At 32.2% G+C, this 25,242-nt stretch overlaps 2 protein-coding genes across 3 annotated transcripts in view; one reads left to right on the top strand and one right to left on the bottom strand.

The window, feature by feature from the left end:
- Nucleotides 1–8,220, bottom strand: part of LOC139523287 (exosome RNA helicase MTR4-like) — a 53,067-nt gene extending 44,847 nt beyond the window's left edge. For both annotated transcript variants that reach the window (XM_071317164.1, XM_071317157.1), the window contains exons 1-5: nt 8,022–8,220; nt 1,991–2,110; nt 1,602–1,668; nt 837–1,012; nt 243–417 (exon numbers count right to left, since the gene is read on the bottom strand). In XM_071317164.1, coding sequence (XP_071173265.1) covers nt 243–417; nt 837–1,012; nt 1,602–1,668; nt 1,991–2,110; nt 8,022–8,128 — 645 coding nt within the window. In that variant the 5' untranslated portion in view covers nt 8,129–8,220. The remainder of the gene's footprint in view (nt 1–242; nt 418–836; nt 1,013–1,601; nt 1,669–1,990; nt 2,111–8,021) is intronic.
- Nucleotides 8,217–19,890, top strand: LOC139523304 (thioredoxin domain-containing protein 12-like). The gene is made up of 7 exons (XM_071317176.1): nt 8,217–8,391; nt 9,396–9,456; nt 10,396–10,448; nt 12,206–12,279; nt 15,619–15,688; nt 16,305–16,388; nt 17,011–19,890. Exons 1-7 carry the CDS (start codon nt 8,217–8,219, stop codon nt 17,079–17,081), a joined length of 588 nt encoding a protein of 195 aa, XP_071173277.1. The 3' UTR covers nt 17,082–19,890.
- Nucleotides 19,891–25,242: the final 5,352 nt, after the last annotated feature.

Raw genomic sequence — 25,242 nt, 5'->3', positions numbered from 1 at the left:
AAATACAGTAGGAACTACTTCGCATCTAAAATTATCAATATTTAAAACATCTTCATAAACTATGTTATGTTATAACAAAATCACAAACTATTGAATGATAATAATATTTTGCATTTATTTCACTGACAAATAAATAACTGCATCTAGACTATATTTTTTGGGGGCATTAACTTGCATGAAACAACCAAGTAAATATTGAATAGGTCTGAATTTAAATTTATATAAAAAAAAATTCAACCGACCTCCGTAGTCATAATAAGACAACTGGCTGTAGGGTTAATGGTAACATCTCCTGTCATCAGACCAACATCCTGGAACTCCTCATACAACTCCCTATATTTCTGGTTACTTAAAGCTTTGATTGGTGTGGTATATATCACCCTCTGTTTCTGTTGCAATGACATAGCTATGGCATACCTACAAATTATACATTAATACCAAATCTTAATAAATATAAAAGAAAATACTAATTCAAAATAAATATTTGGTTTAAAAATTGATTTATTGACTAAAGATATGATGAATGTATTAAAGTCAATGTAATTGATGATTAAATTCAATAAAAAACAAAAAGTGAATTTCCAGTGGGTAAATAAATCTAACTGTGTTTTTCCGTTGCCTAATACATATATGTCATATAGTCTTCATGCAAAAAGTTCAACATTACTTTGTATCTTTTCAAACTTGTTAAATCTGCATTCAATTCTTTCAAAAAACAATTTCTTTTAAAAAAGGTTTTTGTAGTGGTGTCATATCCATTTACACTGACATCACTTATTTATTCAATTAACTTTATTTAGGGCAGTTAAAAAATCATTTTTTAACTTTGAACTTACACTGCCACAACTGTTTTCCCAGCAGACGTGTGGGCTGATACAAGAACTGATTGGTTGTTTTCTAAACATAACAGAGCCTCTTTCTGAAAAGGATCTAGAATAAAAGGGTACTCTTTGGCCAAGGTGTCTGGCATCTTAGTTAAAGGTACAAACTCAGCATCTGGGGGTAATGCAACCTGTAAAGATAAAGACATTGCTATAGTAACTTTGTTTAATTTTATCAATAAAGTGGCTATGTTAGGAAAACACAAGTATCACAGTATAAGAGATGTTTTATTTTCATTCTATCAAGGTAAATACGGTAATCATTTGTAAACCACACCATACATGCCATAAGACAACCATCCTGTATACAAGTGATTAATTCTATTTATCATGATGGAGAAAACTGTAAAACATGTTTAAGAACTGTTGGTTTTCTCAATTGGTACTCATGTATCTTAATTGTAACAATACCTGACACAAGATATTGTTCTGATTTCATGTTATATAATAATGCACAATGAACTACTACTTTTTGTTTAAATATTTGCAAATAACCAGATTTATCTATAATGAACAGGAACTGTTTTCTGCAAGAGAAAAGTTTGTAAATGAAATGAAATTTTCAATGAAGTGTCATGCTATTTTAAAAGTGAGGAATACTGTATCAAATAAATTTAAATGATAACTGAACAGACTTAATATGACAAAAAAGGACATAATGATCATAACAGAAGGTTATGGACAACACTTTAAACAATCAGGGTTAACAATAAAACAAACCTCATGTAAACAAGCCTCTGCAGTCTCTACTGTATGAACCTGAATTCTTGGCATTACTTCTGTAGACCTGCAATTATATACACAAAATATAACTTAATTTAATTGAACCTTAATTTAATGTCTGAAAATCCATAAGAAATGTTATGCAACAGGACAGGATAAACAAATAAATCATTGGAAATTCTATAAATTAAAGTATTTATTATAGTGCCTCCACTTTAATTAATTACTTTTTTAAACTATGTAATAATTTTTTTTTCACACATATGCATCACTGTACATGTAAAAATGTATGCTTATCATCAGATTTAAAGATGTGTCGTCTTCATGCAAATCTTATTTAAATAATCTACACAATAAATCATGTGTATAAAAGGTATAAAGATTACCCTGTATCATCAGGTAAACTTTTGATCTTTTTTGTTTTCGGTTCTTCATTTTCTTCTTCTACATCAACAGAAGTTGCAGGTCTCTTAGTACCAACAATGCTCTGCAGTAAATTATCAGTCCTGAAATAAATAAATAAATAATACTCTGTTGAAACAGCTTCCATTTATACATTTGATCCTCTCAATGAATATTTTTTTCTCCAACAAATGCATTAGCAGGAATGACATGAATGATGCGATGCATTCTGTTAGCCTTTATATTTTACATTCCCATCAAGCAAAGAAACTAACTAGATGATAGTACTCTTAGATTTGTACTTATTGTCTTTTTTATCAAAAAATGAACGGAAAACAAATTTGTAACACATCACCACTAAATAACCATGATAACAGGCTTCTGACTTTAGACAGACATACAGAATGTGGAGGGATTATATGCCAATTTCAACTGAAGTTTTCTATGCATATATCTATATATTAATGGTTCTTTTAAACATCTTATGCAAATTAATGGGTGAACACTTAACAGTCTTTATCTTAATAAAAAAAAAAGATAGGAAAGCCTGTGTAAATTCAGAAATATTTCCATATGTGCATTTATTTAGGGTACTTATAAAGTGAGAAACGGAATCGAAACGAAACGAAACGAAATACAACGAAACGCAACGAAATACAACGAAACGAAACGAAATATAACGAAACGAAACGAAATGAAAAAATGAATAAACGAAACGAAACGAAATGGACGAAATAGGCCTATATATAATATATCTTTTACATTGTTATAGGAGGTTAGGATTTTGCTTTTATAAAGGTAATTAATTGTTTTTTTTATTCCAAGTTCCGAGTCCAAGTTAAGGGGCTACCATTTGATTTTTTTTGGGGGGGGAGGGGGGAGGGGGAGAGGGCTATGATGAAACTGAGACTACTGTGTTATAGTAGTCTCAGGATGAAATTAAAAAAAATCCTGCAGGACAGGGATATGAGTATAAAAAAGACAAGACAGGATTGTTTAGTAAAAAAGAAGGCAGGATGAGCAACTGGGCAAAAAAACGGGATAAATTTATTTAAAAAAGGCAGGACCAAATATAGTGAAAAATAAAAAGGCAGGACAGAGATTACAACTAAATAAAATGCAGGACAAAAAATTTCATCCTAGCCCATAAAAATCAAATGGTATCTCCCAGTTTGAATTGGCCAAGTTGTATTTGACAAGAAATTAAAAATGTGAAATGCTAACGGCTGACGAGTAGCCATAACGAAAACTAAATTGAACTGAAAAAGAGATCTGAGGTTTGAACCTCCCTTTTTACCAAACATGAATTTGAATGAAGATATAAATTTGGAATGTTTTTCTCCTGGGTTGGAGACCCCTTCAATCTTTTGAAAATGACTGGATCCGCTGCTGACGTCGATGAGAAAGAAAATCAACATACCTAGATGGTCAGAAAGAGTCCACCATGTTTTAAGTGATTAACAAATATCTACATCGTGTTGCAAGCTGATTATCTCAATATAGATATATTGAAACATCTTACTGACAGCAATTCGGACTTGTGTGTAGGTTAAACCAATATCTTTGGTTAAGTTGCTTTCAAACTGAACCATGAAATCATTACTTTTGAGTGTAGTTACTTTTGAAAGTAGTTTAGTCCGAAATATAGACAACGTTCTGTCATCAGACTAGACTACTCTAAAGGGCGGGTGGATTCGTTTGAATTGTTTTACATTTATCATTTCGGGCTTTTTATAGCTGACTATGCGGTATGGTCTTTGCTCATTGTTGAAGGCCGTACGGTGACCTATAGTTGTTAATAACTGTGTCATTTGGTCTCTCATTGGCAATCTCACCACATCTTTTTTGTATGTACAAAATCATTCCTTTCCCTAAAATCTAGTAGAACAATTGCTTAAAGTATCTCTGAAACAAACTCAGTGACATGACAAAAATTCGACTTTGACCAATGAACCATAAAAATATGGTCAAGGTCAGATGACATTTTTTAAACGGCAATTTTCATCTTATTAGCATCATATAAACCAAATTATTGATAAAGTACACCCCTTATAATGAACTATAGAAATGGGGTCCAAGTCCAGTGGCGGATCCAGAAATTTTTATAAGTGGGGGCCCACTGACTGACCTAAGAGGGGGCCCGCTCCAGTCACGCTTCAGTGATTCCCTATATAAGCAACCAAATGTTTTCCCAAAAAGGGGGGGGCCGCCCCCCCCCCCCCCCCCCTAAATCCGCCTATGAAGTCAGATGATACCTGTAAGTTGAATACACCAAATATAGTGCACCTACTGCTTAAAATATAGGCGATATGGATTTGACCACGAAAACTTAACACTGTCCGACGTGCATGCAGATTTTACAAGATACTTAATTGTGTATATTTTGTATGCACCTGTCCTGGATTATTCAGGAGCCTGTTGTTCATGTGGTTGTTGTAGTTCATATGTGTTTTCTGTTTCTCGTTTTGTATATATTATATTGTGTCGCGTATCATACATATTCTGGAGTGTTGTTATTGTTTAAATCGCGTCTTTTTCATAGAGTTCATATTTTATAGCGTCTTTTTATGTTATAATGTTTAACTTCTGTCTCAGGTTAGGTTGAAGGTTGGTGAGCCTGTTAAACTGTTTAAACCAGATGCATATTCAATACTACTGTCAGGAACCTGTTGTTCAGTGGTTGGTGTGGTTCATAGGTGTTTCTCGTTTTCTATATTTTGATTTACTTGTTTAAAGTTTGTATTCAATGGCAATTTTGGGGACTTTATATATAGCTTGCTGTTTAGTGTTAGCAAAGACTCTGTGTTCAAGTCGATACTCATTGAACTGTTAACTTAAAATGCATCGCGACTTGGATGGAGAGTTGTCTCATTGGCACTCAAACCACATCTTAATTATAGCGTTGGTTTTCTTAAACGTTTAAATAGTTTTACATTGGTCATTTTTTACCCTATATATCTTGTTCGGTGATTGTTCATGAGTTCGTATTGAAAGGCCGTACTCTAACCTATAATTGCTAAGTTAAACTACACTGTGGCTTGTATGGAGTTGTCTCATTCGCACTCATACAACATTTTGTTATTTATACTACAAAAATGTGAACCTTTTTTCATGAAAATGAGGCCCAAGACATTTTTCAGGCGACAGACGTAAAGTTCGTAACACGAGGCATCTATATACAAAGTATGAAGCATCTATGTCTTTTTACTTTTGAAAAATTAAACAAATCGCATGCAAGACAAAAACTATGATAAATTTTAACCTGTTATCAATTAAATTTTGCGATGACAAATTTTGATGTACACGATGTGCAAATTGCGTCGATTTGCGACTCGTCAGTTGTGCTCAAGGTCTACAATGTTGAAAAATAAAATTATAATCCCAAACTTTGAAGAGGATAGTCAAAAATGACAAAATTACCACAAAAGATAAAGCCTAACCCATCTGAGTACTGATCTATGTGGATGTCTTATTGAAAACTTTACATTCTAAGGACTCAAAAATACAGAAACAGAATATTGAACACGAACACAAAAAATACGGCCACATCTGTTTTCATTGGTTTTTGTTATTATTGTGCTGTTTTATTGACGTTTTTATCCACGTCTCGTTTATTCATTTGTTTTTGATTAAACCTTAAACATATCAATCAGAACTGATGCTCGGGAATATGAGAATATAATATGTTTGCATGGGCATCCATCGTACCAATATACATGTATATGTTCAATGACATCATTTACCACAGTCTCAGTTATATTATCACTTCTTTTTAAAATGAAGTCGAGTCAATAAATGGTCATTATAAAATACTTTTATTAGGATAATCTTTAATAATACTCAAATCTTTTTGGTTAAACAAAGTTATTCTCTGCACATTCAACAAACTAAGTTAAAAGGCAAAACCATTTTGGAGACCATATACTTTTGATTTAAACTACAACTGCACTCCGATTCCCTTAAGTTTGTCCTTTACTTCTTGAGGAACAATGTCTTCTGAATCTGCTGTAATCTTAATGTTCTCCTTTTTAAAGTCAGCAAATTTCATTCGAACACAAGATGACTTCAAGTGAAAATATGCAAATTGCCACTTAGCCTTTTTTGCCCCCTGAACAGAATATTCACGCTCACAATAATGTCTGATTACGAGATTGTTTTGGTCGGTTTTTCTATTAAACTTTTGGCGGCAACCATAGCACAAGGTGGCTTTTGTCTGGAAAAGATATATTGCTTCAAATGAATGGGATTCAACAATATTTTCTATCATATCTAAAGCTCCCTGTACAGTGATATCCTTAATAAGTGGTTCTCTTTCAACTTGATTACTTATTTCTCCCTTATCTAGTGGCGTCCTTCCTCCTTTGCGAGGTTTAGCTACTTTTGATTTATGCCCCGACTGAATTCCTATCATGACAAGTGTGCCTAAATTTACAAAAGGTATCAAAAGTCATAGGTAATTTGGGACAGGATAATGTTTTTTTAGCCCGGCTCCTCCTTCTTCCACAAATGTTTTTTTTTTGTTCTCTATTAATTTTAATGACACATGAAAATTTTTAGCGCTTATCTGTATATTATGAACATTCATTAAAGGGGGGATCGGGGCAGAGGCGGATTTAGGGAGCCCCCCCCCCCCCCCCCCCCCCCCCCCCCACCCCTTTTCTGAAAAATAATTGGTTGCTTATATAGGGAATCACTGAAGCATGACCGGAGCGGACCCCTTCTTAGGCAGTCAACGGATTTGAACATTTCTGGATCCGCCACTTCGGAGGGGCCCTGATCCCAATATCCCGGGCTTAAAAACATGAAAACCCGAGGTGCTGAATTTATTATACAAATTAAATATCTCGACATCCCGAAATTCGAAAAAAGAAATCCCGAATCCCGAAATGGTCAATCCTGAAATTTCGATCATAAAAACACCCGCTCCAGACGTCCTGAAAGTGTATTTTCTTTTTACAGTCAATTCTCAGTTTAATAATTGATCCACAGCGGTCATTGATATATTATTCAGACCCTCCCTATTAAATAAACCCTGTGACTGCCGTGGATAGTAAACTTGAAAATGATATCAGACAGAAAATACACTTTATTCGTAGTATATGTATTTGTTTCAAAGTAAAAAGAAAAACGCAAACCGGAGGTCTAATCTGACTTAAATCTCGTCCAATGACGGATATAAGACAGAAAATACACTGTATTCGTAGTATTAATGTATGTTAGAAAAAAACGCAAACCGGAAGTCTAATCTGACTTAAAATTTCGCCCAATGACGGAAATCCGGACGTCTTTTTTCTCGTTTTTCACCCAAAATAACTCAATCTGAATAATCATATGAATGGATGACAAATGCGATTATGTACTGAACCCATAGGACACAGAGGCATGATGATTAATTTATTGTGGAAAGAAGAGAAGCGACACCCAAAATGAGGTCTTCTCGTTTAATAGTATAGATACTGTTTTAACGTGGTTGTAACAATGATAACTACATTAACTACATAAACAGCACCACACCACACAATTGCATAACATAAGGGTCAGATTCATTTCGTTGTATTTCGTTTCTTCATTTTCCATTTCGTTTCGTTTCGTTTCTTCATTTTTTTCATTTCGTTTCGTTTCGTTATATTTCGTTGCGTTTCGTTTCGTTATATTTCGTTTCGATTCCGTTTCTCACTTTATAAGTACCCATTTATTTAAGCGATATTTTGACAAACAGACTAAAATGCCAGATTAATTATTGTGATTTTAGGTCTATGTACCAGATTAAAGAGATACTCACTCAGTCGCATTAAAAAACACTTTCTGATTATTTACTGTATAAAAGTTGTTGTTTTTCATTGGTACAATACAGATCTTTGAGATCCTTACTACAGATAGCATGTCTTTTAACTTATTACTCAAAGTTCCTTGTGAATAATGCTTATAAAACAACAGAAGAATACAAACAGCTTGACCATTTAAATTAAAGACATTTTAATTTTTAGCTTTGGAAAATGAAAGTTGACAAATCACCTTTGTTCATCAGATTTATCTACAATGGGAGTATCTAAAGGGGACACTTTGGTTACTTCATTCTGGTCAAACACATTAAAAAGGTCTTCTCCGAAGTCTTCTGCCATAATTTTCCTTTATTTCAGATTTTTTTGACAATTTTGATTTAACAACACATGTGTATTTTCTCGGAAGGTCTCTGTTAATAGCTTCCGAATGTTAACCGGCAGACTGGTACGTAAAATACACATTACTGATATACCTCCTAAAATATCTAAAGGTTCAGTTCATTTAGGAATATCGACTGCTGCAGGAAAAATGGACTTTTTGACGCGTGTCATATTATTTATCTCCTGTATCACTGTGTCTATAGCAAATGATTTAGCCAGAGGTAAATAGTTTCAGTTTTTTTACCATATTTTACACACATTTACTCTGCATTATTTGTTTCTTTGGATTCTACAGAAATAAATAACATTATAAACAGAATTTGAGATATTTGTCACTGTCAAGTTTCATTTGTAAACATTATCAAGAAGTGTCAGAAGTATCAAATCTTGTCTTACAATTTTACTGCTAATTTTTTTTTAACAGAAAATGACCAATATAACAAATTGATTATCTGTGTTAGGCATCAAGGCTAAAAAAATGTAATAGCCTTTCAAGACATAAAAATTATCCGGACTGCCTCACCATTTACCTTATCGCTATTCGTTTACCATTATTGGACATCACAAAGGTTTCCGTAATATTTTTACTTCTCAACAGAAAATATCTGATGTCACACTGGAAAAGTGATTGTTGTATGATGTGTAAAATAATAAAGTTCAACGGGGCAGATTCTTGGGTCAAGCTGGACAGATTTTAAAGTAGTGATATTAAGCGTTGTTTTCTCCTAAAAAGATAGGATCATGGTTCTTTGTATTATTGTAAATGAAATTATTGTGTATATGTATTAATATACATATTAATATACATGATATATATTATTAATTCAAATAGTGTTTACCAAAATTTTCATGTAGTCATGACAATACACTGTTTTTAACGGTGAACCTGCTGAAATGCCATTTATTTATATATATAATACACCCTTCCGACCATTTTCAAAATCTAACTTGAACATTGTGATAAAAGTTTTAGTAAACATTATCATGATTATGTACAAGATATGTCACAATTCCATTATTCTCTACTAAAAAATAATATTTATACAATGTTATATTTACATTGACTTGCACTGTAATTACAAAAATTAAATGTATTAGGGTACAAATAAAAAAAAAATCAGTTAGAAACAACTCTATTTGAGCTATTAGTAACCTGCACTATCTTTCTTATAGCAATATTAATAATTAAGGCATATTTGAAACTGACAATATATTTTGTTAACAGGCTGGAATGATGATGTTGCATGGGTTACCCTTGAGGATGGTATTAAGGCAGCCAAGGAACAGTAAGTCTGACACCTTTAGCACGGTTTAATAGGAGGATCATAAGATCAAACCTTTAACTCAGATATTTTGTTTTCCAACATTAAGTGTATACATGTATATGTTCAACTCATGCTTCTGTATTAATCTCAATGAAATATTGTTTTAGTCATCAAGTAATTTATGTTTGATTCAACCTCTGAAAACTTTTGTAACGGAAAGGGTTCTGTGAAAACTATTTTATTTACAAATGTACAATAATTGCATGTACATTTTGTTTTGTATTTAACAAAGTCAGAGTATAAACTTATTAGAATGACGTTCAAAAATAAAGTAATTCAAATGTATAATGAAAAATAAGATATTTCCAGAGTTAGTCTTAAGTAAGGTAAATATGCTTTGCGTTGTGTTTTTAAAGAAGTAAAACTTGCACCAAAAAAGGGTTACGAACTCTGGCAATCTGCACCTGAAGTGGTGGGTAACTCTAACCTCTAGTGAGAGTATTTCAAGGCCTGTGCAAGGCCGACTGTGTCTGACTATAAATTAAATTCTAAATGATCTTATCATATCTTACCATAACTTTAAAAGAAATGGTACTAATGAAAAGTTAAATAAATGAATTTTCTTAAAACATTACAGAAACATCAAAAGTTAAATATAAAAACAGTTAAAGTAATAATTCTAACATGTATCACAAGTTTAAATCAAATTAAACTTAAAATAAACATTTAAATACTAAATAATTAATCTGTACAAATTAATGGAACTAACCAGTCACATTCAATGCACTATACTGAATATATACTTAAGTAGGACTTTTCTATTATCAAATCTCTGTTTCCAAACTTAACAGAGTACTCCTCCAGCATTAAAAAGTTATACAAGTCTGACAGTTCGGGGAATTAACATTTGGTCTAACAGATTTTTGAGAATCTATTGAATGTGACTTAATTATATTTTAGGAATAAACCAATGATGCTTGTTATACATAAGACATGGTGTGGAGCATGTAAATGTAAGTTAATGTTGTACTTAAGTTTTCAGAACAATCGATATTGGTGTGCGTCTATTTTCCCTTGTACAGTCATGGCAGTTTAATTTGTTATCAGTTGATCAAACTGTTGTCAGCAAAGTCTGAAGTATAAAAATATTTATTTGCTAATTCTTTTTCTGGCGACAACCAAGTCAAAGAGATACTAACAATTGTTGAAGGTTTGTGATTAGATCAGTTTAAATGGCAGGTCAATGATATATTGTATGCACTTGTTTAAGTATAGTCTCATCTCATTTCTACAGACTATTTGGTCTGAGTCTAGTGAGTCAGTTTTAAACTTTTCTTTTGTTAAAAAATAAAATTGGAAATGGGGAATATATCAAAAATACAACAATCCGACAAAAGGGAAGATAACAGCCAAAGGCCACCAATGGGTCTTCAATGTATTTTACTATTGAACATTTTAACAGACTAGACACATATGTGTTCCAACAGTTTGTTTCTTATCATAATTCTGTTTTTGCACACATTTTAAGCAACATGTGGAGCTACAAAAAAGACATTAAAAAAATAATAGCAATATTACTTTACACTAAATAACCACACAGCTGTTTCTTTAGATTCTAAATATTGATTGTTAATATTGAAAAATTATATCACAAATAATGCATTTATAGTAATATAGTACATTAAATACATTAATGTCACATATTTCCATAAGAAGGTTTATAATGGGTTAATTCCTATTAACCATTAGTTTTAAGAACAGCAGGGATAAACTGGTGTGAAATTTAATCTTAGAATTTAGTTAATCTTATTGATATTCAGAAACCAATAAATGTTATTTATTTATTTTCAAATCACCTGAATCAAAAAACTATTGTGTGCTTTTGTCATCAGTTGGCTCTGTCCATTAACTTTTACAAAAATCGTCTCCGAAACCCCATGGCAAAATTAAACCAAACTTGGCCATGATGATCCTTTGGGTATCTCGTTTGAAAAAATGTTTTCCCTATAATTCAGTAGGCCAACAAATATGGCCACAAAGGCTTAACATACATATGTAGTACTATTGTTTTAAAAACTGTAATAGATAGAGAACATCTGAAAGACCATAAAAGTTTTGAATGTCTAAATTTACATTTTGTCTATGTTTATCAAATTGGTGTATGACTCATTATAAGAGTTATTGCCTGTATTTGAAGATTTTTACAATTTTTGTTTCTTTCTATTTGTACTATATCTTTTTCTAAAACTATTTAAGTACCTTCTCCTGCAAAGTAGAGTAACACTGACTTAGTTGGCGTTAACTATCTGTTGTGTTGCATCACTATGATTGGAATTCCTCCATAATCTCCATAATAGGTAATTTCTGTTAAATGAAACTTTACTGCAACTTCTCTACAGAAATCAACCAAACTTTTTGATAATATTCACTCAGAAGTGAGAGTGAATTAAAACCTCCCTTGATCTACAAGTGGATTGTTACATTATGAATGTAATGTTATGGACACTTAAAACTTTGGCCAATTAAAAGAATTCATTCATGTATCCAAAAAATGCCATTGTAAACTGTGATGTGTTAATGGTCAGTTGTGTGGATACTTTAACATGTACAATGAATTGCATTAATGAGTTTTTACATACCAGGTACTTATAAAAGAAGTAAGAAAGTATTACAAATACAGCTGTATATTTAATAATGTACAGTAGCTTCAACATTTGTATGTAAAATGTCTTTATGCCTCACAATTTTTCATAATTTGCTTTTGTTTCAGCATTAAAACCACAGTTTGATAGTTCTAAAGAGATAGCAGAATTGAGTAAACCTTTTGTTATGGTTAATGTATTGGTGAGTACTTATGGTGAATTAGGCCAAATAAAAATATATGTGTGGTTCCAGTTACATACTTTTAAAAAATAGGGTCGGTAGGTCGGCAATTTTTTTTTTTTTTTTTTTATTTTTTTTTTTTGAATGTCAAAATCCGGAAAAAAATCGTTTGTTTACCGAAATTGTTTCCGGTATTATACACGCCCCAACCGGAAGTCAGCCATTTTTACATGTGGTTGTAAAATATAGATTGAAATAAACAATTAATTTCCCCATAGGCGACAATGGTAGCCTTTTTCGAGATACAGACTTTAGAAAGTTGATTTTCTTAACGAAACCTTGCTAGAATCAAAGAAAAGTTATTATGACAGTATTTTTTGGTCCAAAAAATATAGGTTCGCGTTGCTTTTCTTAGCGTATTTTGTACTTATCTCCCATGCCTATCAATTTTGCCCTTAAAAATACGTGTCTTGTCCTAGCGTTGAAAAGTCATCTCAGTGCCTTTAGGGCTACGGAATAATTTTTATTTTGCCTTTTGTATAAAGCAGAGTGCACGAAGTCTCTAATAATAAAAAACAACGGGCGCACATATCGACCAATCAGGATTAGTCATACTCTTAATTCTGAATACCATGTTATGCTCATAAAATGGCTGCGCCCATAAATTCTAATGGTGTATTGTAACCTAAACAGTCATGATACATTTTTAGTTAATTTTGTTGCATTCTGTTATGAATTCTTGCATTTTAGCCATAACAGATACTTGTGATGGAAATTCAGATGACAGAAATCTATGAATTTAATTATGTTAATTCACAATCCTCAAAATTTGATCGTTTGAAAATTTATTTTTCAGAAATGAAAAAAAAAGTTCTTGGGTCGGGGGGTTTTAACTAGGGTCGGTCGGGTTACTGGAACCACACATATATCTTTATTTGGCCTTAGCAAAGCATTATGTAGAATTTTGTAGTTATATTGTTTAAAACTTAAGCTTGTTAGGAAACAAATAAAGTGAATATAAAAACATCTACTTTTACTTATACTTAAAGTAGATTTGCAGTTTTGAGTAATTGTTTTCCATAAAGTCTCTTGTTATGTAGATCTTGACGTTGATATTTTCATCCACTTTTTTAGCTCACCTGGCCCGAAGGGCCAAGTGAGCTATTCCCATCACTTTGCGTCCGGCGTCCGGCGTCGTCCGTCGTCCGTCGTCGTTAACTTTTACAAAAATCTTCTCCTCTGAAACTACTGGGCCAAATCAAACCAAACTTGGCCACAATCATCATTGGGGTATCTAGTTTAAAAAATGTGTGGCGTGACCCGGTCAACCAACCAAGATGGCCGCAACGGCTAAAAATAGAACATAGGGGTAAAATGCAGTTTTTGGCTTATAACTCAAAAACCAAAGCATTTAGAGCAAATCTGACATGGGGTAAAAATGTTTATCAGGTCAAGATCTATCTGCCCTGAAATTTTCAGATGAATCGGTCAATCGGTTGTTGGGTTGCTGCCCCTGAATTGGTAATTTTGAGGAAATTTTGCTGTTTTTGGTTATTATCTTGAATATTATTATAGATAGAGGTAAACTGTAAACAGCAATAATGTTCAGCAAAGTAAGATCTACAAATAAGTCAACATGACCAAAATGGTCAGTTGACCCGTTTAGGAGTTATTGCCCTTTATAGTCAATTTTTAACCATTTTTCGTTAATTAAAGTAATCTTTTACAAAAATCTTCTCCTCTGAAACTACTGGGCCAAATTAATCCAAACTTGGCCACAATCATCTTTGGGGTATCTAGTTTAAAAAATGTGTGGCATGAATTGGTCAACCAACCAAGATGGCCGCCACGGCTAAAAATAGAACAAAGGGGTAAAATGCAGTTTTTGGCTTATAACTCAAAAACCAAAGCATTTTGAGGAAATCTGACAATGGATAAAAATGTTTATCAGGTCAAGATCTATCTGCCCTGAAATTTTCAGATGAATCGGTCAATCGGTTGTTGGGTTGCTGCCCCTGAATTGGTAATTTTGAGGAAATTTTGCTGTTTTTGGTTATTATCTTGAATATTATTATAGATAGAGATAAACTGTAAACAGCAATAATGTTCAGCAAAGTAAGATCTACAAATAAGTCAACATGACCAAAATGGTCAGTTGACCCGTTTAGGAGTTATTGCCCTTTATAGTCAATTTTTAACCATTTTTCGTAAATTAAAGTAATCTTTTACAAAAATCTTCTCCTCTGAAACTACTGGGCCAAATTAATCCAAACTTTGCCACAATCATCTTTGGGGTATCTAGTTTAAAAAATGTGTGGCATGACCTGGTCAACCAACCAAGATGGCCGCCACCGCTAAAAATAGAACATAGGGGTAAAATGCAGTTTTTGGCTTATAACTCAAAAACCAAAGCATTTTGAGGAAATCTGACAGGAATAAAAATGTATATCAGGTCAAGATCTATCTGCCCTGAAATTTTCAGATGAATCGGTCAATCGGTTGTTGGGTTGCTGCCCCTGAGTTGGTAATTTTGAGGAAATTTTGCTGTTTTTGGTTATTATCTTGAATATTATTATAGATAGAGATAAATTGTAAACAGCAATAATGTTCAGCAAAGTAAGATCTACAAATAAGTCAACATGACCAAAATGGTCAGTTGACCCCTTAAGGAGTTATTGCCCTTTATAGTCAATTTTTAACAATTTTCATTAATTTGGTAAATTTATGTAAATTTTTACCAAATATAGTTCTCTGTTACTAATGGGCAAAGTTCATTATAGATATAATTGTAAGAAGCAAAATCGTTCAGTAAAGAAAGAACTTCAAACACATCACCATCACCAAAATACAATTTTGTCATGAATCCATTTGTGTCCTTTGTTTAATATGCACATAGACCAAGGTGAGCGACACAGGCTCTTTAGAGCCTCTAGTTTTATATATGTATTTTGTTCTTCAAAGCTTTCAAAAACATCTTAGAGAAATTTATGCTTGATAGAAAATGCAAGAAGTTTTCAATTAATTTTTTTTTTTAAATCCAAAGGGGCATGATTCTTTAAAAATAGTTATCAGCATTAATTTTCAACCTTGTGAAAGACAATACTAATACAATCTGTAATATAAGTTTTATACAAACCTGGCAAGAATTGTACATGCAAGAGCGCTAACAAGACGATCAGACAGAGGCACAGTACAGCTGGATGCCCAGTTTTCTGTATCCTGAGGGGGACAAATATAATATATCTTGTTAAAATGTTGAATGCTGATGTCTATCTTGCATTCAATTGTGTCTTTAATTTAAAATGAAAAAAAACCCTGCTATGATATGTTGACTTATTTTTACAATGTATCTTTTTATAGGATGATGAAGAACCTGAAGGAGAGAAATATTCCCCTGATGGTGGATATATACCAAGAGTTCTCTTTTATGGTACTGATATTAAAACATTTTCTTTACAGTAAAATCGATTTAAAAATGGTAGTCTTTCATGATAGTGTGTATTTATCATAATTAAGTAACTAGTTTAATGATTTTATTTACATTCAATGAAAGTGTCTTTAAAATTCTATCATCAGACAACTTTTATTTTGATTGTCATATACAAACATATTAAAACAAGAATGTGTCCTCAGTACACGAATGCCCCACTCGCACTTTCATTTTCTATGTTCAGTGGACAGTGACATTGGGATAAAAACTCTAATTTGGCATTAAAATTAGAAAGATCATATCATAGGGAACATGTGTACTAAGTTTGAAGTTGATTGGACTTCCACTTCATCAAAAACTACCTTGACCAAAATCTTTAACCTGAAGCAGGACAGACGGACGAACGGACGGACGGAGGGACGAACAGACGGACGGACGAACAGACGCACAGACCAGAAAACATAATGCCCCTCTACTATCGTAGGTGGGGCATAAAAATGAAAATTATAAACCAATCAAAATTTTTCTCATTGAGTCATAATTATTCTTTCTACAGAGTCACTATATATTGAATGTTTCATATTCTATTCACAGACTTGTGATCATTTTATTTCAGATCCAGATGGAAATATTTTAGACCAATATAAAAATGAAAATGGCCATCCAGATTACAAGTATTATCATTTTAATCCCACATCTAGTAAGTGCATTATGTTCTATAGAATCGATATATATTGTTACATGTGAAACTGCCAATGTATATATGTTCTGCCTAACAGAAGTTCTATTGGAAACTGATACAAACAATGATTCCTGTTGGAACAAATATTCCATACCCTTTATTCTGTGAGGAACAAATAACGTAATATATGTCCAATAGAAATAATATTACGGAATATTTCTTCCACTTGGAACTTATATTATGAATGAACTTCTGTTTTATGACACAACACATCCTTTACTTTAACTCCTCTTACATCATACATTTGTACATCAATAGGAGTGGTCAATGTTATTAAATCAAAACAAAGTGATTAAAAAATTGTTCTTGTTTTTTTCTGCTTCATTTACAATATAGTTCAATGTTATAAAAAAATAGAAAATCTAAGCATGCACATCTTAGCTTGTTACAAAACAACAATGATAATTTGTTCACACATCACACAAATATGTATTAATGGTGCTGTTTGGTCAATTGGAGATTTTTTTCAATACTTGAACTCTTTGATAAGTTATTCTGTAAGTATTATTGATTCAAAATAGCTGAAAAATCTGTAAAAGTAGTACTTAATATAATACTGTTTTACATTATTTATTTCCAGTTGCTGAAACAATGAAAAAAGTAATTAAAGAAAGGAACCTTGAGAAACCAGCAGGAAATGAAGAGTTGTGATTATCTCCCTTAAACTGTGACCCTATGCATGAGCTGACAAGTGATGTGAAGTGCAAAGTGTAGATCTTCTTTTTTTTTTTAAATAAGAATAAACATAAATTCCGGCAAGAACTCTATATTGTCAACATTTTACTGTCTGTTTGTATTGAGCTTTTTGCAGAACACAATTATCAATCACCCTTTTTTTTTTTACCTTACTATGATTATATATCTTAAATGAGTCTTTTGTAGAAGAAACACCGACCGTGCAAGGGCTGTATAGCCAGTCAAGGTTGTTAAAAACTTCCATTTATTGTTGTAGAAGAAACGCACATCTGGCGCAAATTTAAATTTCAATCCTGGCATCTATAATGAGTTTATTTATGATTGTGATGTGTTGAAATTGTATGGTTCAATCTATTACAAAACGGGCATTTCATTACTTTTTTTTCATGTTAAATATCGTTATTCTCATACAGAAAATATTTAAATTTCAGTAACATGCAGATTAATATAATTGTTTTTGACAATCAAATCCTTTACTTTAATGCAAACAGACAAGTATAAGAGATAGACCAGGGAAAAGAGACATAACTGTTTAATATCACTGGAGTGTATGTAATAACCATTTTCATTATTGTATTTCTAAGCTTCTTATAATTAGTAACACATCACTTTGATCTGTTTCAATTGAATGCTTGAAAAGCATATGATGAATGGCCTACTACATGTACTAACACATTAGTGATTTTAACAGTGATCTCCCATAATTCTACATCCTTAAGTATTTAAATCAGTTCTGTAGTTTACAATTTTTAGAGGAATACAAAATATTTAATAAAAAAAGAAATTGGTCAAATATTTCAGACTGAATGTATCTCAAACATTCAGGCATTTATATAAGGAGGTTTTCTGTATATAAAGACGTATACCTGTGATTTACTTCCATACATTACCATTTCTTCTGAACATTTGTAATGAACCTACTTACTATATTTTTGCTGTATAAATATACTTTTAGTTACAGTTGTTTGCTTGCTTAATTTTCTTTCATTTCCTTGGAATTGGCTTTTTGATAAATGAAAATGTGAAGTGTGCAAATTTATAAATGACAATTAATAAACAGTGTGCCATGAAACAATCTTCAAGAACTATTGAGGTTTTGATACCAATTTATTAAACCAGTGTTTTTATATGTTAATTAGTTTACATAGTACACAACGCAAAGTATTTTAATTTCTGTATATTACACATAATTTGGTAATACTTTTTTAAAACATATATATAATTTAAGAAATGTTGTTATTTTTGCCTTATTATCAAGACTTTCGGGAGAGCCAAGGAAAAAATGAATAAATGATTATATATATGGTAGTAAAGTCATACTCATAGTAGTAGTTTCAGTGATATTTTAGAGAAAACAAATTTCTCAGGGGAATTTAAAATATGAAAAAGTCCACCAAGTAGTCATAGACATTTTTATATCTGCATTATATTTTCTGTTTACTTAAAACTTTCATAAGAAAAGTCAATAGATAAAAGCTATAATTAGTTCCTAATAAAACATTGATAAGAATATAATATGCAAAACAAATTTTTTAAAAGATTGATTTTGACAATTGAGCAGAACAAACTTTAATAACTATCATATGGAAGTTGTTCTTTATGCAAATCATGTATTTTGACAAATCAAGTTTCATAGAATTTATTTGCAATATTGATATTTTATCATGCAACTATCTGACATACATTGTATATGTATTATGGAAAAAGTTTCAAAAAAAGAAATATTTTTTTGTGTGCTTATTGCTAATTATTTGTACTGAAGCTGGTCATGTTTTTCATACAAAATAGTGCTACAATCAAACCAATCTACTTAGTTTATGGTAATATCAGGCTTAAATGATGTTAGATAGATTGATTATTGGCAGTGTTAAACACCTGTTTCATCAAATTAATCTGTTTATGATTATTGAACAGTGGTAAGCTACCATTGCATTTATCAAGCTACTGGTTTATCAAGTCAGCCCGTATTATTGGTGGAAGACGCTAGAGAAAAGCTCCCACAAATAGGCATAAAAATTGTCAATCAAAGATGAGGAATTTAGATGTATCTCATTTATTTTATAACAAAATGATTAATACCAGTTTTATGAAGAAAATTACCACTAAAAGTGAACAGTTGATACATGCGAAAAACTTAAAACAAATACATGTAATATTAATTTCTAACTTTTGTTACCTTCAAGTTAAAATTGACTAAATTTACATTAAAATTGAATCTCCCCAAAAATGCCATCCGAAGTGCTTCACAATTATTTCTGGGTGTTAGGATTTGAGAGCATAAAATCAGACCGGGCCAGCACAATATGCTTAAAAGACCCAAGTCTGAGGAAGAACATCCTCATTTGGAAACCAACAGTATAATTTATAAACTGGAAAATCACAAATTGTATGAATTTAGCCATGCCAATACCACAGCCCTGGTCCAAGATGATTTCACCATTCACATTACTATTGAGCAAAACCCTTGTATTATATGAAATTTATGTTCAAGAGTTCAGTTTTCGTAAATAATCGATCTTTGTAAATTCACAAGAGAAAGTATTATATAAGCAGGAGCATTGTAACAAATTAGTGTTTTCCACTGTGGTAAATTGTTTCACTCAATTGCCTTTTCTATGTAGTGTCATGTCATATTTATTTAAGTCATATTTTTGGTATGCTGGTGTACTTGTTATTTTTACTTTATGCCTTACATTATCTTTTTGATTCTGTTTTAGTTTTACATGTAATATTGAAAAAAAATAATAAATGTATATAAAATTTGTTTTTGGTTTTGAATGCTGATTAATACCATCCTTTGCTGAGGGTTTATAAGTTTATCAGCTTGAACAGTTTCCTGTTGAGTTTTGTAAGTGATATTTTATTTGTTTGACTTCAAAGCTTTGATATAGATTCAACCACTACATGCTATGTAGGATACCTATGGCAGTGACAAATTAAAGATTATATAGTTTCTTGTAAGTATTAGTTAAAAACACATATCTACTATTTCCTCTGGCTTGAATTATTACCAGAAAAATAAAAGAGTGGCAGACTAATTAGTATCAGACAAATAGCTGTTCATATTAGTATGTGAACAGCTAGTGAGCATAATTGCAACTACCAATGTTTAAGTCTTTGTATAATTCAACATATAGTAAAATTGCCCTGGGATTGTACATGACCACTCATAAAGGATAAACATCTATGAGTCAGCAACCCCTAAATAATTACACTCAGGGGTTGAAATTAGCGCTGGTCAGGTGGTCCGGGACCAGTAGAATTTGAGTCGGACCAGTAGAAATTTTTCCTTTTTTTTACAAAACAATTTACCTGCGAAATCAATTACACGGTACTGGAGATACTAGTATTACAATTGATTAAGGTTTTATTAATATCTAGGTTGAGCGTCCTTCACAACAACACAAAATGTGAAAAATTTTGGAATGACGAAATGGAAGATCCGAATAAAGTTTATGAAATCGACAAAAGGAAACGTAAATATCAAAAACCATAGGTAAAAAAACGCAAATGGTTCAATTATATAGTTGATTGCAATGTAATGGATTGTATTATGTATATCATGTGAAAAATTTGCAGCGACAGACCTATATCAGAAAAGTATTTGTGTAACGGTATCTTCAAATTTTAAGTTAGATTCTGTACTTGCTAATGAACCATCAGAACAGCACTAAAAAACTACGAGAATAAAGGAGAGGAAACAAAGGAAGGGATATTCATGTAAATAAACGCAATCATCTCTCATTTATATTAGTGTTTGTCAAATGAATTTCATTTGTGCTGGACCAGTAGATTTGGAGCCGGACTAGTAGATTTTCAGTCCACTGGTCCGGCTGGCCAGTACACAAAAAGCTTAAATTCGACCCCTGATTACACTTTAACAGAAATTATTCATAAACTGCCAGTCTTTTATAAGTGAGAAAACTATGCTGGATTAACAATTCCAGTCAGTATGTTTATATTCGATTGACTAAAACTATAACAAAATCATAAGGGGTATTAGCCTGGAAATCTGGAGTGAACCAGGCATAACATGTAGTTACTTGTCCAGATCTAGCTGTAATGGATCAGGAAACGTGAATTCAGAGCACTTACAGGCATAGAAAAAGCTTGGGATTGATTTTTGGGGATGGGAATTCATCAAATAGTAATAAGGGACCAAAATTAATACTTATATGATACTTGGTTTGAATTGCTTGTTTTCTGACCCAATTGGCAATTTGATGGAATTAAAATAACAGTCTTGAATCTTGCGGTTTCTTAAATATGCTGAATCTAACCAGTATTTTTTTTAATTTTAATTTTAGGCCCCATTATCAAATTGACCCGCAATTTGAGTAAAAGGGTCAAAATTAAACTTTGTTCGATGTCAACAAAAAAAAATTCTTTGGGGTTTTTTGATATGCCAAATCTAAACGAATATTTAGATTTTGTTATTTTAGCCCATGTTGGTCAAAATTAACGTTAAACTTTTGTTTCATTTTAACAAACTTTATTTCTTGGGGGTTCTTTTATGTACTGGTTTTTAAATTTTGGGCCCCATCTTCAAATTGTTCCAAAGGGGAAAAATTAAACTTTCGATTTCAACAAAAATCGAATTCTTTAGGGTATTTATGCTGGATCTAACTCTATATTTAAATTTCGTTATTTGTGCATAATTTTCAAATTGGTTCCTTTTAGGTCCAGAGGGTAAAAAATATACTTTTCATTCACTTAACAAAGATTGAATCCTTGGGGTTCTTTCATATGCTGGAACTAAAAAGTAAAATCACAAAAATACTGATCTCCGAGGAAAATTTGAAACTGAAAGTTCCCAATCAAATGGCAAAATCAAAAGCCCAAACACGACAAACGAATGGACAACTGTCATATTCCTGACTTGGTATATGCATTTTCTTATGTAGAAAATGGTGGATTAAACCTGATTTTATAGCTAGCTAAACCTCTCACTTGTATGACAGTCATATACAATTCCATTATATTGAACACAATGTGTGAACAAACCAAACCGTATTTTTTTAACAAAAAAATATGCCGTTAGTTTTCTTGTTTCAATTGTATTACATTAGTAATTTCGGTGCCTTTTATAGCTGACTATGGGGTATTGGCTTTGCTCATTGTTGTAGGCCGTATGGTGACCTATAGTTGTTAATTTCTGTGTCATTTTGTTTCTTGTGGAGAGTTGTCTCGATGGCAATCATGCCACATCTTCTTTTTTTTTTTTATTAATAGGTAAAACTGTCAAAAATAGGCGTACAGCAGTCAACGTTGTGCTATCATCTTAATCACTATAAAAACAAACAGATAAATAAACAAACATTTACCATGACACAATACCAGAATGTATAGGTACAGAGCCACGTCACATGCAAGAAAGAAACAAAAAAGGCACACAGGCTGAGCACATTAGTGTTGGGTAATAGATATAAGATGTGGTATGAGTGCCAATGAGACAACTCCCCACCCAAAAGTAAACCATTATAGATCAAAGCACGGTCTTCAACACGAGAGACTTGGCTCAGCCCGAACAGCAAGGTCATAAATGGCCTAAAAATGTGTAGAACCATTCGAACAGGAAAACCATACAAAATACACTTATGAACACACATCAACAAACGACAACCACTGAACATCGGGTTCTTGAGTAACTTAAGTAAGGACAGGTGCAAACAAATGCAGCGAGTTAAACGTTGTAACATTAATTCAACAAAAAAGGATTTCTTTGAGTTCTTTGATATGCTTAATCTACCATTTATTGAAAAAGGAATATTCATCAATAAGAAAAGTCTGTGTTGCAAAAAAAATATGAAAAGAAGATTTTTCAAGATTAAAGCGTTACATGTTTTACAGTCATCAAAACAGCATGAATATTTCCCCCATACTATCATCTTCCCGTTTGAACTTTGATAGACCAGTACTCGTTACAGAAGACAATTATAATGACTAGACAGGGTTGAGTAAGGATCAGTTTAGTTAATTTCTTGGTTACGAGTCCACTGTAAGAAGTTCTGCCTGGAGTAGTTTTAAAACAAGCTCCGTGTTGGTTTGTCAAATCAAATTCTTGGAACAGTCTTTGGGTTGACAGGTTATCAGGTACCGATAATTATCCTTGCTGCAAAAAGTACTTTAATGGAAACCTTCATTCCACATTCACAAGGTTGTCAGCATGTAAGTCATGCAAATTTTGTAACAAAGCATACACCACCAGTAGCAAAGCAATTGTTTCAGTGATCCTTTACAAGCTGTCAGCGTCCTCGATGGAACATATATTTTCATTAAAAAAAGTAGTGATTATCATTTCCAGATACTGTCTCACAGCATGTATAAACACCACCACCCATTGGTCAAACCTATGATAAATGTAGGAACTAACGGCTATATCATGTCGATCTTAGGGCCTTACTTTGCAGACGTCCACAATAATGATGCATCCATAACATGCCATAACTAACAACTTGGAGAACACGACAGCTTGGTCGCAGGATGATGAAGTTTGCATTGTTGATAGGTGTTCAGGGATGTAGTTCAGTACTTGGAATATAAGGGATATATGGTTAAAATGCGTTTGTCTGGTCAAAAGAGAAAACACAGTCAACAATGAATAAAGCTAATCTTGACTCGCTTAGTTACTAAATGTCGCTTTGTTGTAGAACAAATGCAAGATTGAAAGAGTTTCTTTTTTTCGAAAAGGTGGTATCAAATACCATGATTTCAAGTATTGGTGATCTAGTTAAGATTATTGGTGGTATACTGAATAGGTACAAAAGACCCATTGCCTGCAATCCTGAAAGTATAGAAGATGATAAGAAGATGCTTGCTCACTCTGTCTTCGATAACCGTTTGCAAACTGATGTATAGAACAGAACAATTTGATAGGACGGAGAACTGTATACACTTCAATAAATGCTTCTGGCACACGACAGATGAAACTTTTAGGGATACAAGTGTATGAATCTACCAACTAAAGCAGGTTCCACGATACACAAGAGAGCATCTCTCTAAATCTGGCAATTATGAACTATTAGTTTGCAAAGAATCTGAAACATTCTTATGAAAAACCTAAATATTTTTAAATAAGTCACGTGTAAGTTTTATAGGAACTTTATATTTTTTCAATCATTAATGGCCTAGTCTATTTATCCACAAACCTTCAACAGACAATTTTGTTATTAGATGAAGTTTGTTTACAACACTTGAATTATGGTAAAAGAAAATCAACATTTGTAAATTCCCAAGAGAAACTTTGAAGGTTATTTATAAGCAGGTGCATTGTAACATCTTAATATTTTCCATTGTGAGAATTGCCTTTTTTTTATGAAGGTATGCATTTTACTTTATGCATTACATTATCTTTTGATTCTGTTTTAGTTTTACATGTAATATTGACAAAAAAGAATAAATATATATAAACTTTATATCTGGATTGATATACTGAATAGGTACAAAAGACCCATTGCCTGCAATCCTGAAAACTTCCTTGGCTTTATAACTATTTTGATCTGATGAGTCTTATGTAAATATTCAATCTACCCATTTTGGAATCTTTACAAAATTAAACTCTTGTATTAATAACCCAGCTCATTCAGAGAATGAAACCCTCAAAAAGGAATATAAAAAGGCTGACCTAGATGCATTGAAAAGTGCTACTGAAGAATCTTTTCAAAATTTCCATTTACAATCAATGGAAGAATACTACCAAATATTTGAAGATACATTAATGCGGTATATGGAAAAACACTCCTAAACCAACAAAACATGCCAGATATCATCACAAACCGTGATGGATCAAATCAGTAGTGGACAAAAAATGCATGCTCAATAAATTTCAATGAAATTTCAAATTAAAAAACACACCAACTTATTTTATCAAATTAACACGACTGGTAATCTACACACGCAGAACATTTGGTTCTGCAATGAAAACCGTGAGAGGATTTTCCGGTTGTGCTTGAGTGGAGTAATGGTCACCGCTTCAAAAGGTATGTACATTTTTAAATCTCAATTTTCTTATTCAACTGACCAAAATATTGAAAATCAGAGAATGCTATGCTGTGGTGAATACTTTAACGAAGAGATACATGTATCATTTACTGTTGTATGTAGAGTTGAACTCCTA

This window comes from Mytilus edulis, chromosome 1 (assembly GCF_963676685.1).
Source record: "Mytilus edulis chromosome 1, xbMytEdul2.2, whole genome shotgun sequence".
Classification (NCBI taxonomy): domain Eukaryota; kingdom Metazoa; phylum Mollusca; class Bivalvia; order Mytilida; family Mytilidae; genus Mytilus; species Mytilus edulis.
This window is presented reverse-complemented; position numbering and strand designations above follow the sequence as displayed.